This window comes from Mustelus asterias, unplaced genomic scaffold (genome assembly GCF_964213995.1).
Source record: "Mustelus asterias unplaced genomic scaffold, sMusAst1.hap1.1 HAP1_SCAFFOLD_883, whole genome shotgun sequence".
In the NCBI taxonomy this organism is placed as follows: domain Eukaryota; kingdom Metazoa; phylum Chordata; class Chondrichthyes; order Carcharhiniformes; family Triakidae; genus Mustelus; species Mustelus asterias.
In genome coordinates, this window is record NW_027590829.1 from 103,019 (window position 1) to 126,460 (window position 23,442).

Below are 23,442 nucleotides of genomic sequence, written 5' to 3' on the forward strand. Positions count from 1 at the left end.
AGCTGTAACAAAGAGCTAGCCACAGGCACAGAGGGGCTGGACTGCTACGAGTCTGCTCTCTGACGGGGTGGATCAGATTGGGGCTGCGATGCCCGCCACAGTCAAAGAATCTGCCTCCTCTGACAGTGCACAAAGAATGATCACTTGGAGAGACACCACTCAGTTCACCATCAATCTTTTTTCTACTCATTGATGTGACATGGGTGTCGCTGGCTGGGCCAGCATTTATTGCCCATCCCTCGTTGCCCTTGGAGGGCAGTTGAGAGTCAACCACATTGCTGTGGCTCTGGAGTCACATGTAGGCCAGACCAGGTAAGGACGGCAGATTTCCTTCCCTAAAGGAATCAGTGAACCAGATGGGTTTTTCCGACAATGGCTTCATGGTCATCAGTAGATTCTGAATTCCTGATATATTTTTTTAATAAGAGAATTCAAATTCCACCATCTGCGGTGGCGGGATTCGAACCCAGGTTTGAGTTTCCGGATTAATATTCTCGCGATAATACCACCAGGCCATCGCCTCCCCAAAATCTTATGAAAAACTGAAAAGGAACGGAGAGAACTGGTGACGATGGAGCCAATGGTTTCAGCAGGCAGGTGGAACAGTTATCCCACTATGTACCCCGGGTGGGTGTTTGGTCAAACGGTGAGGCGGGAACTCTATGAGCCTGCGTAATCTTGTGTATCTAGGCAAATGGTTTCCACTGGCATCAAACCTCTTCCTCACAATAAGCAGCAGAATGAAGCGAACACGTCGCACGTCACAACGGATGATGGTGGTGAAATAAATAACCAGACCCTGAATAGTAATAATACTATTATTACGGCACGGTAGCACAGTGGTTAGCACTGCTGCTTCACAGCTCCAGGGTCCCGGGTTCGATTCCCGGCTCGGGTCACTGTCTGTGTGGAGTTTGCACATTTTCCTCGTGTCTGCGTGGGTTTCCTCCGGGTGCTCCGGTTTCCTCCCACAGTCCAAAGATGTGCGGGTTAGGTTGATTGGCCATGCTAAAATTGCCCCTTAGTGTCCTGAGATGTGTAGGTTAGAAGGGATTAGTGGGTAAAAATATATGGGGGTAGGGCCTGGGTGGGATTGTGGTCGGTGCAGACTCGATGGGCCGAATGGCCTCCTTCTGTACTGTAGGGTTTCTATGATTTCTATGAATAAATTATCCTGTACAAAATGTTCCGAGTGACATTAGTCTTGGTCCACCGCACCCCCCCCCCCCCCTCCTCCAACGCCACTGAACTCGCAGCAATACGTTACAGCACGGGGTTTAATTACCAGGGTTCCGGGGACATCAGGGGTCCGTGAGGACACCCGAGGGAACCCCGTGGCCGTATTAACTCTCAGAGATCGCAGAAATATTACCCACAGCGACAGCAAAGCTTCTCTTTGTGTACCTGGCTTTTAGTTATAATACTGGGAGCTCCTAAAAGGTTATTTTATTTATTTAGGCTTAGATTACATTACATTAGGCTTACATTAACACCGCAATGAAGTTACTGTGAAAATCCCCTAGTCGCCACATTCTGGCGCCTGTTCGGGTATACTGAGGGAGAATTTAGCACGGCCAATGCATCTAACCAGCACGCCTTTCGGACTGTGGGGGGAAACCAGAACACCCGGAGGAAACCCACGCTGACACGGGGAGAATGTGCAGACTCCACACAGACAGTGACCCAAGCCGGGAATCGAACCTGGGCCCCTGGCGCTGTGAGGCAGCAGCACTGACCCACTGTTGCCCGCGTGTGTCAACTTTGACAGCTCAAGCTACCCAGCCCTACCCCCCCATCCCCGACCACTCAACCCCACTCCCGCATGTCCACCTCTGACCCCACCCAGAGAGCCTAGGTAAGATGCTCTTCCCTAGAATACCTACAGTACAGAAGGAGGCCATTCGGGCCCATCGAGTCTGCACCGACCACAATCCCGCCACCCAGACCTTTTCCCCGTAATCCCACATATTTACCCTGCAGCTCTCCCTGACACTAACGGGTCCCTGGCGCTGAGGCAGCAGCGCTAACCCATAATTGGTTGGAGAGTGGGTGCAGACTCGATGGGCCGAATAGCCTCCTTCTGCGCTGCAGGAATTCTAACCCATGAAGTAAATGTGGGACAATGAACTAGGGCAGGAAAACAAAAAGATTCACTCCTTCACCAACACTGAAAGTATATATATATATATATATAATATATATATATATATATATACACATAAAAAGCAGCCTCTGGGTGACATTGAGACAAAGTTCAGTTCAACGAGCTGCAAGTTTTAGGATGTTGTTGTATATTTTTCTAATCTCCTGTGCCACACAAGCCAAAAATCTCACCCCCCCCAATAAACAGGCTGGTATTTTCCAAAACACCCAACTCTGTCGGTGCAAACAAGGCAGACCCTGGTTCTGGGTGGATTGCTAGGTCTGAAACAGAACACACTTTGTCGACTAAGAGACTGGCAGTCAAGTTCCTGCTCCACGGGGAGTTAAGAATCACAGTATGTTCTGTTCCTGCTTACACAACAATGTATACCTACGCAAGTCGGAGGAAAATCCCATTTCCACTAACAGACTGTAACCTCTTCTGACGCGCTTGCTTAGCCAGCAACCTGATTTAACTCTGCTTCCAGCGAGCTCCCTGCCACACCGCTCGCTCCCGCGTTCAGCCAGCCACAACCCACCTTCCTCCTGTTTGAGAACACTCTGGCCTGCGCCCCACTGAGAGGGGGGAGGGTTAAATGGAGAAATGCACATCTCACCCCTGCGCTCCCCCCCCCGCTCAACCTGCACATGCAGAGTGTGGTCATTCGCGTGGGTACAGTGTGCGCTTGCGTGTAAATGCATGTACAGTGTGTGCGTGTGGCTGTAGGCGCGCGTACAGCGTGTGCCGCATTGCGAGTGTGCGCGCGTGTCGCACGCACATGCATGCGTTCAGGCAGCTGAAAGCACAGCCGATGATGGGAGCACAAAGGCCTGCACTAAACACCAGAAACAGAGTTACAGAGACCTCAGCGAATCATCAGACTGGAGGAGGGCAACGACGGAGGGGGAGTGAGGCTGGGGGAGGGTAACGATGGAGGGGGAGTGAGGCTGGGGGAGGGTAACGATGGAGGGGGAGTGAGGCTGGGGGAGGGTAACGATGGAGGGGGAGTGAGGCTGGGGGAGGGTAACGATGGAGGGGGAGTGAGGCTGGGGGAGGGTAACGATGGAGGGGGAGCGAGGCTGGGGGAGGGTAACGATGGAGGGGGAGCGAGGCTGGGGGAGGGTAACGATGGAGGGGGAGCGAGGCTGGGGGAGGGCAACGACGGAGGGGGAGTGAGGCTGGGGGAGGGCAACGATGGAGGGGGAGTGAGGCTGGGGGAGGGTAACGATGGAGGGGGAGTGAGGCTGGGGGAGGGCAACGATGGAGGGGGAGCGAGGCTGGGGGAGGGTAACGATGGAGGGGGAGTGAGGCTGGGGGAGGGCAACGATGGAGGGGGAGCGAGGCTGGGGGAGGGCAACGATGGAGGGGGAGCGAGGCTGGGGGAGGGTAACAATGGAGGGGGAGTGAGGCTGGGGGAGGGTAACAATGGAGGGGGAGTGAGGCTGGGGGAGGGTAACGATGGAGGGGGAGCGAGGCTGGGGGAGGGTAACAATGGAGGGGGAGTGAGGCTGGAGGAGGGTAACGATGGAGGGGGAGTGAGGCTGGAGGAGGGTAACGATGGAGGGGGAGCGAGGCTGGGGGAGGGTAACGATGGAGGGGGAGTGAGGCTGGGGGAGGGTAACGATGGAGGGGGAGTGAGGCTGGAGGGGGGTAACGATGGAGGGGGAGTGAGGCTGGGGGAGGGTAACAATGGAGGGGGAGTGAGGCTGGGGGAGGGTAACGATGGAGGGGGAGCGAGGCTGGGGGAGGGTAACAATGGAGGGGGAGCGAGGCTGGGGGAGGGTAACAATGGAGGGGGAGTGAGGCTGGAGGAGGGTAACGATGGAGGGGGAGTGAGGCTGGAGGAGGGTAACGATGGAGGGGGAGCGAGGCTGGGGGAGGGTAACGATGGAGGGGGAGTGAGGCTGGGGGAGGGTAACGATGGAGGGGGAGTGAGGCTGGAGGGGGGTAACGATGGAGGGGGAGCGAGGCTGGAGGAGGGTAACGATGGAGGGGGAGTGAGGCTGGGGGAGGGCAACGATGGAGGGGGAGTGAGGCTGGGGGAGGGTAACAATGGAGGGGGAGTGAGGCTGGGGGAGGGTAACAATGGAGGGGGAGTGAGGCTGGGGGAGGGTAACGATGGAGGGGGAGCGAGGCTGGGGGAGGGTAACAATGGAGGGGGAGCGAGGCTGGGGGAGGGTAACGATGGAGGGGGAGCGAGGCTGGGGGAGGGTAACGATGGAGGGGGAGTGAGGCTGGAGGGGGGTAACGATGGAGGGGGAGTGAGGCTGGGGGAGGGTAACGATGGAGGGGGAGCGAGGCTGGGGGAGGGTAACGATGGAGGGGGAGTGAGGCTGGAGGGGGGTAACGATGGAGGGGGAGTGAGGCTGGAGGAGGGTAACGATGGAGGGGGAGTGAGGCTGGGGGAGGGTAACGATGGAGGGGGAGCGAGGCTGGGGGAGGGTAACGATGGAGGGGGAGTGAGGCTGGGGGAGGGTATTGATGGAGGGGGAGTGAGGCTGGAGGAGGGGCAACGATGGAGGGGGAGTGAGGCTGGAGGGGGGTAACGATTGAGGGGGAGTGAGGCTGGAGGAGGGTAACGATGGAGGGAACTCTCCAGGTGAAAGAACAGTGACTCACTCACTGTCAAACGTGGCTCACTTATTCAGAAGAACAAACAAAAGAGTCACCAAAACACCCAAGGTCAGGTTCAGTAAGTTCCTTCTGCACTGCCCCAAACCCTCCCAGAACCAGAAGAACATAGATTCCCTACAGTGCAGAAGGAGGCCATTCAGCCCATCCAGTCTTTACCGATTCTCAGAGTGCGTTACCCAGGTTCACACCACCCCCCCACCACCCCATTCCCTTAACCACTCCCATGGCCAATCCACCTAGCCTGTGGGAGGAAACCGGAGCACCCGGAGGAAACCCACGCAGACACGGGGAGAACGTGCAGACTCCACACAGACACTGACCCGAGATTGGGGTCGAACCCGGGTCCCTGGAGCGGTGAGGCAGTGATGCTAACCACTGTGCCACCCACATATCCGATTCAGGGTAAAGCTCCTTCTGCACAATCTGATCAACACTTCTCTCTGCCCCAGCCAAAGTAATCTTTCCCTGCTCCGCTGCGTAACACCGTACAGGATGGACGTTGGGACTGAATTAATTGGTGCAATGTTATCAAATTCTGCAAACCAGTCCCAGTTATTCACAGCAGCCCAGTACGGACAGTCGCAGGTTACATCAGTGCAGAGAGAGACCGGGGAAGCAAAGGTTGTGCCGGGTTTCTTTCATGCTGGCAGCCTCAACCCCAGCGACCTTGACCACCGACAGATATAAAGACGCACACACAGCTTGTCCTCACGCTGTACCCAGACACCAGCATGTGGAAGAAAATCAAGGTTAGAGCAGTACACCCAGAGTTTGATAGAACTTTGTCTCAAACAGAATTAAACTACATCTTCACGTGTCTACGGCAATGTGTCCTTGGGGCTATCTGTGTTGTTGTTGCACGGACCTAGACTAAATCAGCCAGGAACGATGAGTCTGAGATTTTTGCATCTAGTCTAATTTGCTTATGTATCTGTTATGTTATGTTTGTCTGTTACGGGGATAAAGCTTTCCTACTCAACACCATCCCTGGAAACCACCCTCCTATTGCCCTATCTGAATCGCTGGTTCCTTACACTGCTACTCCCTAACACAAAAGCTTCAAAGAAAGATCAAAGGGAAGAAGTTATACATCTACAAAACAGCCCAGTTACTGAACCCAGTTACAGCCATGGAATCCCTACAGTGCAGAAGGAGGCCATTTGGCCCATCGAGTCTGCACCAACCACAATCCAACCCAGGCCCTATCCCCATAATTTACCCTTGCTAGCCCCCCTGACACTAAGGGGCAATTTAGCATGACCAATCCACCTAACCCCCACATCTTTTGTTCTATAGAGGTTTATAAGATGATGAGGGGGATAGATAGAGTGAACGTTCAAAGACTATTTCCTCGGGTGAATGGAGCGGTAACTAGGGGGCATAACTATAGGGTTCATGGTGGGAGATATAGGAAGGATGTCCGAGGTAGGTTTTTTACTCAGAGAGTGGTTGGGGTGTGGAATGGACTGCCTGCAGGGATAGTGGAGTCAGAAACTTTAGGAACATTTAAGAAGCTATTGGATAGGCACATGGAGTAAGTACTTCGGGATGATAGGGAGGAAATAGCTTGATCTGGGTTTCAGACAAAGCTCGGCACAACATCGTGGGCCGAAGGGCCTGTTCTGTGCTGTACTGTTCTATGTTGGCTAGGAGGGAGTTGAAGAGCGAGCTTAGAAGGGCTAAAAGGGGACATGAGAAGACTTTGGCGGATAGGGTTAAAGAGAATCCTAAGGCGTTCTATAGGTATGTCAAGAACAGAAGGCTGGTTCGGGCAAGTTTAGGGCCAGTTATAGATGGCAGAGGGAAGTTATGTGTGGAACCGGAGGAGATTGGTGAAGCATTGAACCAATATTTCTCTTCGGTGTTCACGCAAGGGGACATGAATATAGCTGAGGAAGACACTGGGTTGCAGGGGAGTAGAATTAACAGTATTACAGTTGATAAGGAGGATGTGCATGATATTCTGGAGGGTCTGAAAATAGATAAATCCCCTGGTCCGGATGGGATTTATCCAAGGATTCTCTGGGAGGCAAGAGAAGTGATTGCAGAGCCTCTGGCTCTGATCTTCAGGTCGTCGTTGGCCTCTGGTATAGTACCAGAAGATTGGAGGTTAGCGAATGTTGTTCCATTATTTAAGAAGGGGAACAGAGACTTCCCCGGGAATTATAGACCGGTGAGTCTCACTTCTGTTGTCGGCAAGATGTTGGAAAAAATTATAAGGGATAGGATTTATAGTTATTTGGAGAGTAATGAATTGATAGGTGATAGTCAGCATGGTTTTGTGGCAGGTAGGTCGTGCCTTACTAACCTTATTGAGTTTTTTGAGAAAGTGACCAAGGAGGTGGATGGGGGCAAGGCAGTGGACGTGATATATATGGATTTTAGTAAGGCGTTTGATAAGGTTCACCATGGTAGGCTTCTGCAGAAAATGCAGATGTATGGGATTGGGGGTGATCTAGGAAATTGGATCAGGAATTGGCTAGCGGATAGGAAACAGAGGGTGGTGGTTGATAGTAAATATTCATCATGGAGTGCGGTTACAAGTGGTGTACCTCAGGGATCTGTTTTGGGGCCACTGCTGTTTGTAATATTTATTAATGACCTGGATGAGGGTATAATTGGGTGGATTAGCAAATTTGCTGATGACACCAAAGTCGGTGGTGTGGTAGACAGTGAGGAAGGGTGTCGTAGTTTGCAGGAAGACTTAGACAGGTTGCAATGTTGGGCCGAGAGGTGGCGGATGGAGTTTAATGCGGAGAAGTGTGAGGTAATTCACTTTGGTAGGAATAACAGATGTGTTGAGTATAGGGCTAACGGGAGGACTTTGAATAGTGTGGAGGAGCAGAGGGATCTAGGTGTATGTGTACATAGATCCCTGAAAGTTGGGAATCAAGTAGATAAGGTTGTTAAGAAGGCATATGGTGTCTTGGCGTTTATTGGTAGGGGGATTGAATTTAGGAGTCGTAGCGTTATGTTGCTACTGTACACAACTCTGGTGCGGCCGCACTTGGAGTACTGTGTGCAGTTCTGGTCCCCACATTACAGGAAGGATGTGGAGGCTTTGGAGAAGGTGCAGAGGAGGTTTACCAGGATGTTGCCTGGTATGGAGGGGAGATCCTATGAGGAGAGGCTGAGTGAGTTGGGATTGTTTTCGCTGGAAAGGCGGCGGCTAAGAGGGGATCTTATTGAAACATATAAGATGATTAGAGGATTAGATAGGGTGGATAGTGATAGCCTTTTTCCTCTGATGGAGAAATCCAGCACGAGGGGGCATGGCTTTAAATTGAGGGGGGGTAGTTACAGGACCGATGTCAGGGGTAGGTTCTTTACCCAGAGAGTGGTGAGGGATTGGAATGCCCTACCAGCATCAGTTGTAAATGCGCCTAGTTTGGGGGCGTTTAAGAGAGCCGTAGATAGATTCATGGACGATAAGAAATTGGTTTAGGTTGGAGGGTCACTTTTTTTTATTTTTTTTTTTTTTTTTTTTTTTTTTTTTTTTTTTTTTTTTTCTTTTTGTTTGTAACTGGTCGGTGCAACATCGTGGGCCGAAGGGCCTGTTCTGCGCTGTAATGTTCTATGTTCTATGTTCTATGTTCTATGTTCTATCTTTCGGACTGTGGGAGGAAACCGGAGCACCCGAAAGAAACCCATGCAGACACGGGGAGAATGTGCAGACTCCGCACAGACAGTGACCCAAGCCGGGAATCGAACCCGGGTTCCTGGCGCTGTGAGGCAGCAGTGCTAACCATTGTGCCGCCACCAGCTCAACTCCAATCTGAGGGGGAAATGCCCCCCCCAGGCGACTGGCAGTGACTGGTCCCACTGGGCACTGGTAACCTACAAATAGCATTGGTGCGCAGGGAACTTATACAAGTGGGAGAACGGCTAGAATGATAGAATCCCTACACTGCAGGAGGAGGCCATTGGGCCCACTGAACCTGCACCGACTCAGAACCTTACCCAAGCCCACCCCATCACCCATCCGCCCACCCAATCCCTATGACCCCTAATCCTCTTACCAACACAACTTGGCGCACTACGGGGCAATTTAGCATGGCCAATCAACCTAACCAGCACATCTTTGGCCACATTGGATCAATAAGGTTATCAGTTGATTGAACAGTCTGGAATCAATTCCAACCCAGCTACCCCCCCCACATGGACCAACTAGGAAGTGGGATCAGGCTGAATCATCCTTTTCATTCGTCCGAACATCAGGTGAGGCAGTGGCGTAGTAGTATTGTGACCCTGGCTAATGCTCTGGGGACCCAGGTTCGAATCCCACCACAGTCGATGCCCACATCCCACAAATTAAAATATAATTTTTGACTGCAAAGGTGAAATGGTCTCCTTTTGTGACGTGAACTTTACTCTGTATCTAACCCCGTGCTGTATCTGTCCTGGGAGTGTTTGAAGGGGACAGTGTAGAGGGAGCTTTACTCTGTATCTAACCCCTTGCTGTACCTGTCCTGGGAGTGTTTGAAGGGGACAGTGTAGAGGGAGCTTTACTCTGTATCTAACCCCGTGCTGTACCTGTCCTGGGAGTGTTTGAAGGGGACAGTGTAGAGGGAGCTTTACCCTGTATCTAACCCCGTGCTGTACCTGTCCTGGGAGTGTTTGATGGGGGACAGTGTAGAGGGAGCTTTACTCTGTATCTAACCCCGTGCTGTACCTGTCCTGGGAGTGTTTGATGGGGACAGTGTAGAGGGAGCTTTACTCTGTATCTAACCCCGTGCTGTACCTGTCCTGGGAGTGTTTGATGGGGACAGTGTAGAGGGAGCTTTACTCTGTATCTACAATCTATCCCCCGCACTAAGCCCCATGCTGTGACAACAGAATTCAAGAGCAAAGTAACAAAACCGCGAAGATTTAGCGAAGATTGCTAATCAAATGAATAATTACCAAAGAAGCAGGTGAATGTTATTGAGTGCATATTTAATTTTCTGGCTCCCTTTCTGGTCAAAGGCTCCATCAGGGGACGCCCGTTCTTTGACTAATGGCACAGAATGAAGCGACAACATCACCCGTGTGACTGAATGCATCTCACAGCAGATCCAATGTGTGAATGGAACCCCAGACAATACAAGAGGGGCCACCATGCGCCCTTCCCACAGGGATCCTCCTCCCTCCACCCTGCCGTTTCAATGGCTCTCGATGTTAAATATTTGATACTCGATGCTCTCGATTGCTTTCTAAGTAATTAGGCCCTGGTTGTGTGGAAACTCCAACTGGCGGTGGATCCAGTTTTCCACTCACATTGTGGATACTGTTACCACGTACGCCATCAGTGTCACTCTCAAACTCTTCCACAAGATCCCCCCCCCCGCCCCCATGTGTTCTCCTGCTCCCCCCCCCCATTCCATCCCCCCCTACTTCTAGTCAAGGCGTTGGCTCAGAATGAGGGGCAGCTCCATGTGCACCACTCCCTCTTGGTTTCATCAGCCCAAGCTGCCATTCTTTATAGCCCAGCCCATGAGTTTAGTGGGCTGCTTGGCTGTGTTGTGCATCACAATCAAACCTGCAAATGGGGTGACTTCATCCCCAGAATATAATAAAGTCTAGGACCTGACTATCTGCTGTAGAGGGAGATTATTTTCTCCGGAAATGCAAATTGTGAATGTTTGAAATTTGGTATTCTTGTCTCTGTCCTGATAAGAAGTTTAACAACACCAGGTTAAAGTCCAACAGGTTTATTTGGTAGCAAAAGCCACACAAGCTTTCGAGGCTCGAGCCTCGAAAGCTTGTGTGGCTTTTGCTACCAAATAAACCTGTTGGACTTTAACCTGGTGTTGTTAAACTTCTTAGTGTTTACCCCAGTCCAACGCCGGCATCTCCACATCTGTCCTGATGAGCCAGAGATGAAAAACTTCAGCAACCTGTCTCTTTTTAGCTATTGATTGCAGGAGATCGTTCAATTTGTCCCTAACAGGAGGAGGAGGAAGATGTGCGTCTTTATTCTTGGGTCTCACTGCTCCAGAGGTGATCACTGCTCCAGTTCCTTCCCTCTTGCCCAGTCCCTTGTACTGCCATCTCCCCCATTAAAAAAGCTTTCTCTTCAGCCTTGCTGACTGGTATAGCAATCAGGAGTGGGAGTTCTATCTCCTCTTGCTTCAGAGTAGGATTTTTTAAAAACTTATTCATAGAATAGAATCATAGAATCCCTACAGTGCAGTAAGAGGCCATTCAGCCCATTGAGTCTGTACCGAACACAATCCCACCCAGGCCCTAATCCCGTAACCCCACGCATTTACCCTGCTAATCACCCTGACACTAAGGGTCAATTTAGCATGGCCAATCAACCTAACCCGCACATCTTTGGACTGTGGGAGGAAACCGGAGCACCCGGAGGAAACCCACGCAGACACGGGGAGAACATGCAGACTCCACACAGACAGTGATCCAAGCCGGGAATCGAACCAGTGTCCCTGGCGCTGTGAGGCAGCAGTGCTAACCACTGTGCCACCGTGTCGCCCATGGGACATGGGCGTCACTAGCTAGGTCAACATTTGTTACCCATCCCTAATTGCCCCTTGAACTGAGTGTCTCACGCGGCCATTTCAGAGGGCAGTTGAGAGTTAACCACATTGCTGTGACTCTGGAGTCACATGTAGGCCAGACCGGGTAAGGATGGCAGATTTCCTTCCCTAAAGGATATTAGTGAACCAGATGGGTTTTTACGACAATCGACAATGGTTTCATGGTCACCATTACAGAGACTATCTTCAGATTCCAGATTTTATTATTTGGAGTTATTCCACCAGCTGCCCTGGTGGGATTTGAACATTTGCCCGCAGAGCATTAGCTTTGGCCTCTGGATTACTGGTCGAGAGAGATTACCGCCAGCTCACCATCAGCCTAGTGCGAATGGAATATAATTCTAGCCAGGCCAACAGCTGGGCCACTACCACTGGCTGGAGACAACCAAGCATCCAGAATCCTGAGATTCATTAGAAGGGTCCTCCTCAGGGTGGCACAGTGGTTAACAATGTTAGCTCACCGCGCCAGGGACCCGGGTTCGATTCCCGGCTTGGGTCACTGTCTGTGCGGAGTCTGCACGTTCTCCCCGTGTCCTCATGGGTTTCCTCCCACACTCCAAAGATGACCAGGCTAAATTGCCGGTTGGTGTGATGGTGATTAACAGGGTAAATATATGGGGTTATGGGGGTTGGGCCTGGGTGGGATTGTGGTCGGTGCAAGCTTAATGGGCCGAATGGCCTCTTGCGCACTGCAGGGATTCTATGATTCTGATTGGGGTAGGATCCATCCATGGCTGGAAAGCTCCCCATTGGTGAACAAGGGTCAGACACAGAGGCAAAGAATAGCCACTTTGATGAGGGCGCAGAGAGACAGCAGTGGGCATGGCAGAGAATCTCAGCGAGGGTCTCTCTTCAAGAGGGAGACACAATAAAGACCCCTCCCGACGTGCGGAGAAGGTGAAAGCCACTATTTTCTAACGGGAGGTCGGCGTGTTGTCTTGACCGTGTGCGCCTGCCTCCCGGGATTCCTGCCGACACTGGGGTCAACACGAAGATTCTTGAGTCACAAAGTTTGGGAAACGCTCCGTCCTGCATCAAAACCAGCACCGAGGCAGTGAGGGTCCCAGCTTCAAATGGCCCTTCTGAGAACACTGCCATTCTTCAGCCTGTTAATCATTCAGCTTTGACACGATCTTTCTTCCCCTCGAGGGAGAAAAGGGAAGCCCAGGATTGGGTCCCCAACAAGCGAGAGAATGAATTCCCACCGCTTCCCTACACCTCAAATCTTCCCCAAGCCAATTCTTTCCTTCCTTGCGTGTTTGTTTCCCGATCACTGTCGTGGTGCCTGATCGCATCTATCGGGGCATTTCATAGAATCCTTACATTTTATTTATTAGTGTCACAAGTAGGCTTACATTAACACCGCAATGAAGTTACTGTGTAAATCCCCTAGTCGCCACACTCCAGCACCTGTCCAGGTACACTGAGGGAGAATTTAGCACGGCCAATGCACCCTAACCAGCATGTCTTTCGCACTGTGGGAGGAAACCCACGCAGACGCAGGGAGAATGTGCAGACTCCACAGTAACCCAAGCCGGGAATCGAACCCGGGTCCCTGGCGCTGAGAGGCAGCAGTGCTACCCACTGTGCTGCCCCATATAAAGAGTGCAGAAGATGGGCATTCGGCCCGTCAAGTATGCACTGAATCCAACAGAGTATCTTAACCAGGCCCCATCTCCGTAAACCCACAAACCTCCCATGGCTAATCTCACACCTATGGACATTAAGGGACAATTTAGCATGGCCAATCCACTTAACCTGCACATCCCGGGACGCTAAAGTTTTTAAAGTTAAAGTTTCACAAGAACATTACAGAAAAGTGAGACAGCGAGCCACATGGAGATACTTGATTAGATGACCAAACGTTTGGTCAAAGTGGTAGGTTTGAGGGAGTGGGGGCGGAGGAAGCTTCTCTAAAGCGAGGGGGGGTTGGGGGGGGGGGGGGGGGGGCCGGAGGGAGTGCCTCAAAGCCTGGGGGGGCCGGAGGGAGCGTCTCAAAACCACGGGGAGGACGGGAGCACCTTAAAAGTGGAAAACAAGGTCATGGAAAGAGGCAGGGTTGGGGGCACAAAGAGGTGCAGGGAGGGAATTCCCGAACTTGGGGCCCAGATAGCCGAAAGGGTTTTGATGCCTCACAATGCAACCCTTGATAAAAATCAAAGCCAATCTGTCAAGGAGGAAGAGAGCTCACTATTTGATATAATCTCCAAATATTACTGAAGGGATGGTTCCATTGTCCTGTTGGCAAGCGCCTTCAGGTTTGTCGACGGCCATTCCCAGCGCGTTCATTAAAGTGGAACAGCTTGTTTCAGATTGCAAGTCAACCATGATAAGGTCCAAATCGCGCTGCCACATTGTTCAGAATAAACTACAGAGGACGATCCCACGATGCAGGTGGAAGAGGACACGGCCTCAACAATCCTTCTCAAGTGACCACAATTAAAAGGAGTCAACGAGCAAGGTATCTCATTGCTGTTTGTGGGACCGTACGCAAAACTGCTGGGATTACTGCCCACATTACAGACACGGCACATCAAAGTAATTACCCGTACAGTACAACACCGAGAGGTGACGAGGGCAGCTGAGATTCGAGTCTCCCCTCCTTATTTATACTTCAACAAATATCGCTTGATCATCATACGTTTTGCTTAAACCGCCACATCTATACGCGTCCCACCCCTGACATAGTCCCAGGTCATGGCGCCCACCTCAGGGCGAACCCAAGTGAACCGTTCAACTTTGACCTTGCACGAGGCCCGACTCAGAAAAGCCACTCATCTTCCTATTGGTCCACAGGCCTCTCCATTGTCCTGGTGCTTTGGCCAATAGCGGTGGAAAGCCGTGACCATGACTGTGACCCGTTCTGATAGCATCACCTGCAGTCATTCCATTGGCTCAATGTAGTGGACCAATCCAAGTTCAAGGCTGGACAGGGTCACCGGGGAACATCAAACAGTTCGATTTGTTTTCTGTTGGCCATGAAAATGTTTCGTTCATTCACTTTTAGTTAAAAATGCAGTGGTGGATTTGAACAATTGATTTGTTGTCACATGTATTAGAGTACGGTGAAAAGTATTGTTTCTTGCGCGCTGCACAGACAAGGAACAATACTTTGCACTGTATACTAATACACACTATCACAAATTCTGCAGTCAAGTACCCCGCATTTGGGGACATCGCACACCCGGAGTGAACTGAGTTAGGCTCATCAAGCTGCCTGGTCACTGACTCTTCCCTACCAGGTAAGCGGTCAGCATGAAAATGAGATGTGAATTGCAAGACGGTTGAGAGGCACAGGGATGGAGTAAACTGGACACATCGAGGGCTCATCGACTCCCAGAACGTAAACACAAACCGGTCCCTCCCGGAAGAGGGCGAGCATGTGGGAGCGCGAGAGGGAGATGGTGGGGGCAGGGAGGGGATTTGGTTTTCTGATTCAACAGTTGTCTTCAAGACATCTCCCTGCCAGAACTCCACAACATCCAAAGAGGACTATTCGCTAAAAACCCAGCACATCATAAACTGATCCAAAAGAAACTAAACTGCCTGGAATATTCTGACAACAAATACTCTCCGACAAGATACAGGTGGATAAATCAAAAAGCAACCAGTACTGAAGATCGCAGAGCTCTCGAAGCGGAACTCTGCGTGTTATAAATGACACTGCACCCAGAGTTGGCCAGGCCACACCCACGGGAAGAGGGCGTGAAGCTCGGGTTTAAACCGTTCAATAGGTGGAAAAGATCAGCCCAGCGGGCAACCTACCTTTCTGGCAGTGGTTGGCATTCCAGCAGCGGTAGTTGTACTGGTTGTTGACGCTGGTCTTGGCACAGAGTGGCTGATCCTCCATGGTCCCGGGACAGACGTCCCCGCACTCTCTCTGCTGCTTATTCCGATCGATGTAGTTATTCTCCACGGGGTCCAGGATGAGGGACCAGTCAATGGTGGACAGGTAGCAGAGGTCGTGGTTCTTCTCAATGCGCACAGCGCCCCGCGTGATGTTCTGGAGGCTGTACAGCCCTATCTCCTTCAGGTGAATCATTTCAAAGATGACCAGGGCGTAGTTGAAGAAGAGGTTGATCCCGCGGATCACGGCGAGGTTGGGGAAGAGGTCCCGCAGCGTCTCCAGCCCGTAGACGCGGTACAGCAGCAGGTAATCGGTGATGATGGTGAGCTTTGGGAATCGCAGGGCGCGGAAGTCCTCTGCTTTGCCATTGAAGATGAGGAGGATTTGCAGGTAGCCTTCAATAATGGTGCAGTTGTCCAGTTGCCGGAGGTCACCCACGTTATTTCTGATATCCATCCCACTGCATACTGAAAGAGAAATGGCACTAACTGTTAAATTCCCAGTACAGACACAAGCTCTGGTAATCCCCTCCCACTCTGGTACATTCACAATATTATCACTGCCATTAATAACAGCCATGATGTGGAGATGCCGGCGTTGGACTGGGGTAAACACACCAAGAAGTCTCACAACACCAGGTTAAAGTCCAACAGGTTTATTTGGTAGCACAAGCCACTAGCTTTCGGAGCGCTGCCCCTTCAGTGTTGAGAGACTTCTTACCATTAATAACAGCGGCACCATCAGCTGGCTCAGCGTAAACCACCCTCCCTGTGCCTGTCCACCTCTCTGAACCTACGCTCCTTTAAGACGCTCCTTGAAGTCCCACTCTTGGACCAAGCTTTTAGACATTCGCCCCAATATTTTTTGGCATGGAATCCCTACAGTGCAAAAGAGGCCATTCAGCCCATTGAGTGTGCAACTACTCTCTGACAGAGCATCTTTACCCAGGCTCTATCCCCGTAACCCCACATATTTACCACGTTAATCCCCTAATTTACACATTTTGGACACTAAGGGGTAATTTAGCATGGCTAATCCCTCTAACCCGCACACCTTTGGACACTAATGGCCAATCCACTTAACCTACACATCTTTGGACAGTAAAAGGCAATTTAGCACGGCCAGTCCACCTAACCTGCACATTTTCGGAGTGTGGGAGGAAACCGGAGCACCCGGAGGAAACCCACGCAGACATGGGGAGAACGTGCAGACTCCACACAGACAGTGACCCAAGCCGGGAATCGAACCCGGGTCCCTGGTGCTGTGGGGTAGCAGCGCTAACCATTGTGCCATCCCAAAGGAGGCCATTCAGCCCATCGAGTTGCACCAACTACCATCTGGAGAACATCTAAAGAATTCTAGAGAACACAATGATGCTACCCCTTTAGAACTGAAATTACTGTACAGCAAACATTCCATTTGAATCACTTCAACCGGTAGCATTCACAATTGTTTACAGAACACAAGACGCTTGAAGAAACAGATCTTTATCACATCTAAATGGCTGTCCCATTTAGTATGCAGTCAACGTCACCACCTACTGCACTGGGAGAGGAGGGACTGTACACCTCGACATTGGGGGGGGGGGGGGGGAAACAGTGAGAGAAGACCCCCAACACGAGTGCGACCAAGACCCACAGGTCTGGGTGGCACAGTGGTTAGCAGTGATGCCTCACAGCGCCAGGGACCCAGGTTCATTCCAGTCTCGGGTGACTGTCTTGTGTCAAGTTTGCACGTTCTCCCCGTGTCTGCGTGGGTTTCCTCCCACAATCCAAAGGATGTGCAAGTTAGGTGGGTTGGCCATGCCAAATTGCCCCTTCGTGTCCCAAGATGTGCAGGTTAGGCGGATTGGCCAGGCTAAATTGCCCCTTCGTGTCCCAAGATATGCAGGTTGGTGGATTGACCATGCTAAATTGCCCCTTAGTGTCGGGGGATTAGCGGGATAAATACGTGGTGTTACGGGGATAGGGCCTGGGTGGGATTGTTGTCGGTGCAGGCTCGATGGGCCAAATGGCCTCCAGGATTCTATGATTCGGAGTCCCGGAAGCCTGGCTTGTTTGCCCTGGCCTCGGCACTGTCTCGTTCCATTGTGGTACTCGATCTACAGGTACAGTAAGTAGTCTCACACGTTAAAATCCAACAGGTTTATCTGGAATCACGAGCTTTAGGAGCGCTGCTCCTTCATCATCTTCACTCACCTGATGAAGGAGCAGCGCTCCGAAAGCTTGTGATTTCGGATAAACCTGTTGGATTTTACCCTGGTGTTGTGAGACTTCTTACTGTGCCCACCCCAGTCCAACACCGGCATCTCCACATCAGATCTACAGGTAGATTATCCAACATTCAGTTGCCTGAAAACTGGATATATTTCTCTCCGAGTGCTACTCATAGAAATTCCTTTCGTTTGTTCATTTATTCCTACCCCACACACATTTCTGTACATTCAAAAGACAGAAAATGTTCTCAGTGGAATCCCGTGGCCACTAGAATTGTGAACAATTGGAGCAAAAGTGAAGGATATCAGAGACCCCAAAAATGTTAAAACATTCATTTAATCAGTTCAGACACTCAAGTCGTTATCTCACACGCACACTGTGTATTCTTTCCCTATCGGATCATCCGGTGTTATGGTATACAGGTTCAGCCCCAATGCCACAGCATCAGATCTGCCCTTCCCTTCACCCCGACACAAACCCCAATCCAAAATCCAACAAGGCCCCTTCCCGATAAGTGCTAAATTTTGGACATCCCCAGACCCGCACGGAGGCCATCTTTCCCTCGGAACATCACACTGCAATCCCCTATTGAGGCACAAAAATTCCCGATTTCTGTTAGTGTCTGGGAAGAACAACTTTTTTTGATTTCACTCTTAGATGTACCTTTGAAATTTTACCGATCCCTCCAGGGCAGAAGGAGGCCATTCGGCCCATCGAGTCTGCACCGACCACAATCCCACCCAGGCCCTATTCCCGTAACCCCCACACATTTGCCCTGCTAATCCCCCTGACACTAAGGGGCAATTTAGCATGGCCAATCAACCGAACCCGCACACCTTTGGAGTGTGGGAGGAAACCGAAGCACCCGGAGGAAACCCACGCAGACACGGGGAGAACGTGCAAACTTCACACAGACAGTGACCCAAGCCGGGAATCGAACCCGGGTCCCTGGCGCTGTGAGGCAGCAGTACTAACCCACTGTGCCGCCAGATCACTCTCAATTCCCCCTCCACCTCTGGTGTCTACCCGATTGAAATCCCATCAACATTTTAAATACCTTTGTAAGATCACCCCTCAAACTCCCACACACAAGGAAATCAAGCCAAGTTTATCTAGCCTGCCTCTCAGAAATAGGCCATTCAGCCCTTCGAGCCTGCTCCGCCATTCATTTTGATCATGACTGATCATCAAATTCAATATCCTGATCTCACCTTCTCCCCATGTCCCTTAATCCCTTAGCTATATCTAATTTCTTCTTGAACATTTTGGCCTCAACTACTTTCTGTGGTAGTGAATTCCACACACTCACCACTCTCTGGGTGAAGAAATTTCTCCTTACCTCAGTCCTAATTACCCCTTATCCTCAAACTATGATCCCTAGTTCTGGACTCCCCCACCATTGGGAACATTCTTTCTGAATCTACCCTGTCTAATCCTGTTAGAATTTTATAAGTTCCTATGAGATCCCCTCTCACTCTTCTAAACTCCAGTGAATATAATCCTAACTTAGTCTCTCCTCATGAGAGACCTGCCATCCCAGGAATCAGCCTGGTAAACCTTCGCTGTACTCCCTCTATAGCAAGGACATCCTTCCTCAGATAAGGAAGGAATCCTCTGGTTGCATCACAATGGCTCTTGCTCTTCCCAAGAAACTTACAAAAGGTTGTGAATGTAGCCCAATCCATCACGCAAACCAGCCTCCCATCCATTGACTCTGTCTACACTTCCTGCTGCGTCAGCAAAACCAGCTAGCATAATCAAGGACCCCACGCACCTCGGACATTCTCTCTTCCACCTTCTTCCGTTGGGAAAAAGATACAAAAGTCTGAGGTCACGGACCAACCGACTTAAGAACAGCTTTTTCCCTGCTGCCATCAGACTTTTGAATGGACCTCCCTTGCATTAAGTTGATCTTTCTCTACACCCTAGCTATGACTGTAACACTACATTCTGCACTCTCTCCTTTCCTTCTCTATGAACGGTATGCTTTGTCTGCATAGTGCGCAAGAAACAATACTTTTCACTGTATCCCAGTGACAATAATAAATCAAATCAAAGAACACCAAAACTGCACACAATACTCCAAGTGTGACCTCACCAACGCCCTATACAATTAGAGCAAAACATCCCTAACCTCTCACCATGAAGGCTAATTTAACCTTTCACTATGAAGGCTAATTTAACCTTTCACTATGAAGGCTAATTTAACCTTTCACTATGAAGGCTAATTTAACCTTTCAAAGTGTAGAGCAGAGGTGGGGAGGGAACGGAACGGCTTTGGGGGGGGGGGGGGGGGGGGTGGATGTGCGGGTGGAATTAAGTCATGACCATTCAATTTCAAATTGCAAATAAGCAGCAGGACTCGGGTTACAACTCCCCTGCGTCAATCCAGTTTGGCAGAGAGGAATCAGTGACACAGTAATGAATTGAGGTGCTATGCAAATGTAGGTCAGGGGCAGCGTGTGACGCAGTGGCCTCCCCTTGCCCTGGCTACACGCACTCACGGGAAGCGTGTACAACTCTCAGCATTAACATTCTGCACTGTGAACAGATCGGCAGCTCGCTCACTGTGTCTAGGTGAGCTTTAATCACCAACAGCAGGAGTCCATTTACATCAGTGAAGACAAATAGAATCCGGGGCCAGCCACGTTGAATCGGTCGCTCAATTCGATCAGTCCTCGGTCAAGCACCACCCCCCCCGCCCCCCACCCACCCAGCAACAAAAATATAAAAATCAATAGGGGCGGCACGGTGGCGCAGTGGTTAGCTCACAGTGCCTCACAGCACCAGGGACCCGGGCTTCACTCTTTTAGTAAATACCTGCAGTTTGGGTGGCCCAGTGGTTAACACTGCTGCCTCACAGCGCCAGGGACCCGGGATCGATTCCCGGCTTGGGTCACTGTCTGTGTGGAGTCTGCACGTTCTCCCCGTGTCTGCGTGGGTTTCCTCCGGGTGCTCCGGTTTCCTCCCACCGTCCGAAAGATGTGCTGGTTAGGGTGCATTGGCCGTGCTAAATTCTCCCTCAGTGTAACCCGAACAGGCGCCAGAATGTGGCCACCAGGGAATTTTCACAGTAACTTCATTGCAGTGTTAATGTAAGCCTACTTGTGACACTAATAAATAAACTTACATTTAAATCTACACACGCATAATTTCAGCAGGTTTAGATGTGGAGAGGATGAAATAAGGCGGGGGGGGAAAGGGCAGAGTCTCAAAATAAAGGACCTCCCATTAAAGACAGAGATGAGGAGGAATTTCTCCCCCCGGAGGGTTGTTAGTCTCTGGAATTCTACCCCCCACCTCCCCGAGAGCAGGGGAGGCTGGGTCACTGAATATATTCAAGGCCAAGTTAGACACAGATCCTCACTTGTCGTCCAAAAGGACGATAAATAATGGTCCAGGGAAGAAAGTCGAGGCCTTTTAGCAATGTGGATGCTAAGACGAGCGATTAAAATTCCAAATGCAGCCCATAAGGCAAATGAAGAGGTGTTTGAGATTGCAAAGAACGTAAAGAACTCTAAGAAGCAACATGCAGAAAATGTCAGCATTTCGGTCGTTCAGTCACAGCATTCTTTCTGGTTGTATCACAGCTCCTGCTCTGCCCAAGACCACAAGAGACTACAAAAGATCATGAATGTAGCCCAATCCATCACGCAAACCAGCCTCCCATCCATTGACTCTGTCTACACTTCCCACTGCCTCAGCAAAGCAGCCAGCGTAATTAAGGACCCCACGCACCCCGGACATTCCCTCTTCCACCTTCTTCCGTCGGGAAAAAGTTACAAAAGTCTGAGGTCACATACCAACCGACTCAAGAACCTACACCCTAGCTATGACTGTAACACTACATTCTGCACTCTCTCATTTCTTTCTCTATGAATGGTATGCTTTGTCTGTATAGCGCGCAAGAAACAATATTTTTCACTGTATGCTAATACATGTGACAATAATAAATCAAATCAAAACCAAATCGAGCTAAAAAGCTACGGAGATCTCTGCTCGAGGTCAAAGTGCTGGAAGAGGGGTCAGCCTGGGTGTAGCTGAATGACAGGCCTCAGTGGGCGGTTGCAAATGAGCTACAGTGGACATGTGCGGAGGAGGAGGGAGATGCGAGGCAGATGAACGTGACACAGCTTGACACATGGCCCGGTAGGAATAGCTACCAGCAGCAATAACAGTTGAATAGATTGTTGACCTACAAGGGAGTCCAGTTTAATTGGGTTGGGTGGGGTTCTGGCTGACAAGTGGCGTTAAGACCACAATCAGACCAGCCACAAGGTATGAGGCTGGGGGCGACACGGTAGCCTCACGGCTCCAGGGACCCGGGTTCGATTCCCGGCTTGGGTCACTGTCTGTGTGGAGTCTGCACCTTCTCCCCGTGTCTGCGTGGGTTTCCTCCGGGTGCTCCGGTTTCCACCCACAGTCTGAAAGACGCGCTGGTTAGGTGGGTTGGCCGTGCTACGGGGATAGGGCGAGGGAAGAGGGCCTGGGTAAAATGCTCCGTCAGAAAGTCGGTACAGATCTGATGGGTCGAATGGCCACTTATGCACTGTAGGAATTCTATAATCTTCCTGCATAGCGGAGGAATATTGAGGGGGGCAAATGAGAGAATCTGGCTGCTAGTCCTTATGATCTAGGTTAGGTTGATTGGCCATGCTAACTTGTCTCTTTGTGTCAAGGTATTAAGATTAGCGGGGTAAATACATGGGGTTACGTGGTAAACCTGGATATGAGTCAGTACAGACTCGACGGGCCAAATCATCGCCTTCTGCACTCTAGGGATTCTGTGATAATTAATCTTGAACTATTTAAATCATATTTTCCCCCCGTCTCTAATTAAGGGAGTACAAGATCAGTTCAGGAATTCAGCTCCAATACACACCAGGGATCAGGTCTAGGAGCTCGCTGGTCCGTGTGACTCACGGTGCAAGGTGGAGGCCGGTCCACTTATTCATCGAGCCTGGGGAAGGAGGAACTCTGCGCAGGAACCTCAACCCCAGAGAAAGAGAATACATTTTTGGACTCGGTTGGTGAGAATCGCAGAGTTGCCAACAAAAAAAAGGTGTGAATTCTCTAAACATCCTCATTTGTGCACAACCCAGATTCCCGCAACAAACAAGCAAAATGTCATTTAAAATTCAGGAACTCGCACTATGCTATGCAAATTTCAAAGGCCTATTAAACATATTTTATTTGAAAGATATGGAGTAGGGGGGAAAAAGTGTGTTTCTGGGCCAAAATTCAAAATGGGATCAATGGGATGACTGCAGCACTGTTTTGGGAATTAATTATTAAGATTTGTACCCTTCCCGAATCCTTCTGTGGTCTCGCTCTTCCCCGCTTTCCTCTCCCCCTCGATCCCCTGGCTCTAGTCCTCCCAAACCCTACCTGCATCTTCCCTGTTCCCCCTTTCCCACTACATCTGGCTTATCCTTTGGCCTCTCGAATCCTCCATCTTCAGTTGCTTCTGCAACTGGGGCAGCACGGTGGCACAGTGGGTTAGCGCTGCTGCCTCACAGTGCCAGGGACCCAGGTTCGATTCCACCCTCGGGTCACTGTCTGTGTGAAGTCTGCACCTTCTCCCCGTGTCTGCGTGGGTTTCCTCCGGGTGTTCCGGTTTCCTCCCACAGTCTGAAAGACGTGCTGTTTAGGTGCATTGCTCATGCTAAATTCTCCCTTAGTGTACCCAAGCAGGCGCAGGAGTGTGGCGACCAGGGAATTTTTACACTAACTTCATGCAGTGTTAATGCAAGCCCACTTGTGACACTAATAAACAAACTTTAATTTAAAAAAAAAATCAAACTCTTCCTCCTGTCCCTCACCATTCTCCCAATATCATGTTTCATGAGACAGGTAGGATTAAGGATCTTCTTGTGAAGGATCCTCTTGGGATGAGTGATCATAATATGGTGGAATTTCTGATACAGATGGAGGGTGAGAAAGTAGGGTCCCAAACCAGTGTCCTCTGCTTGAACAGAGGGGAGTACGATAGGATGAGGGTGGAATTGGCTAATGTAGACTGGGCGAGCAGACTGGTAGGTAGGACAGCTGAGGAACAGTGGAGGA

The 23,442-nt window shown here is 50.6% G+C and overlaps 1 protein-coding gene across 1 annotated transcript in view; it reads right to left on the reverse strand.

Annotated features, from left to right (window-relative positions):
- LOC144487568 (insulin-like growth factor 1 receptor) overlaps positions 1 to 23,442 on the reverse strand; it is a gene marked incomplete at its 3' end in the record, with an annotated part of 75,274 nt that overhangs the window by 18,461 nt on the left and 33,371 nt on the right. The window contains exon 2 of the mRNA XM_078205651.1: positions 15,079 to 15,627. Coding sequence (XP_078061777.1) covers positions 15,079 to 15,627 — 549 coding nt within the window. The remainder of the gene's footprint in view (positions 1 to 15,078; positions 15,628 to 23,442) is intronic.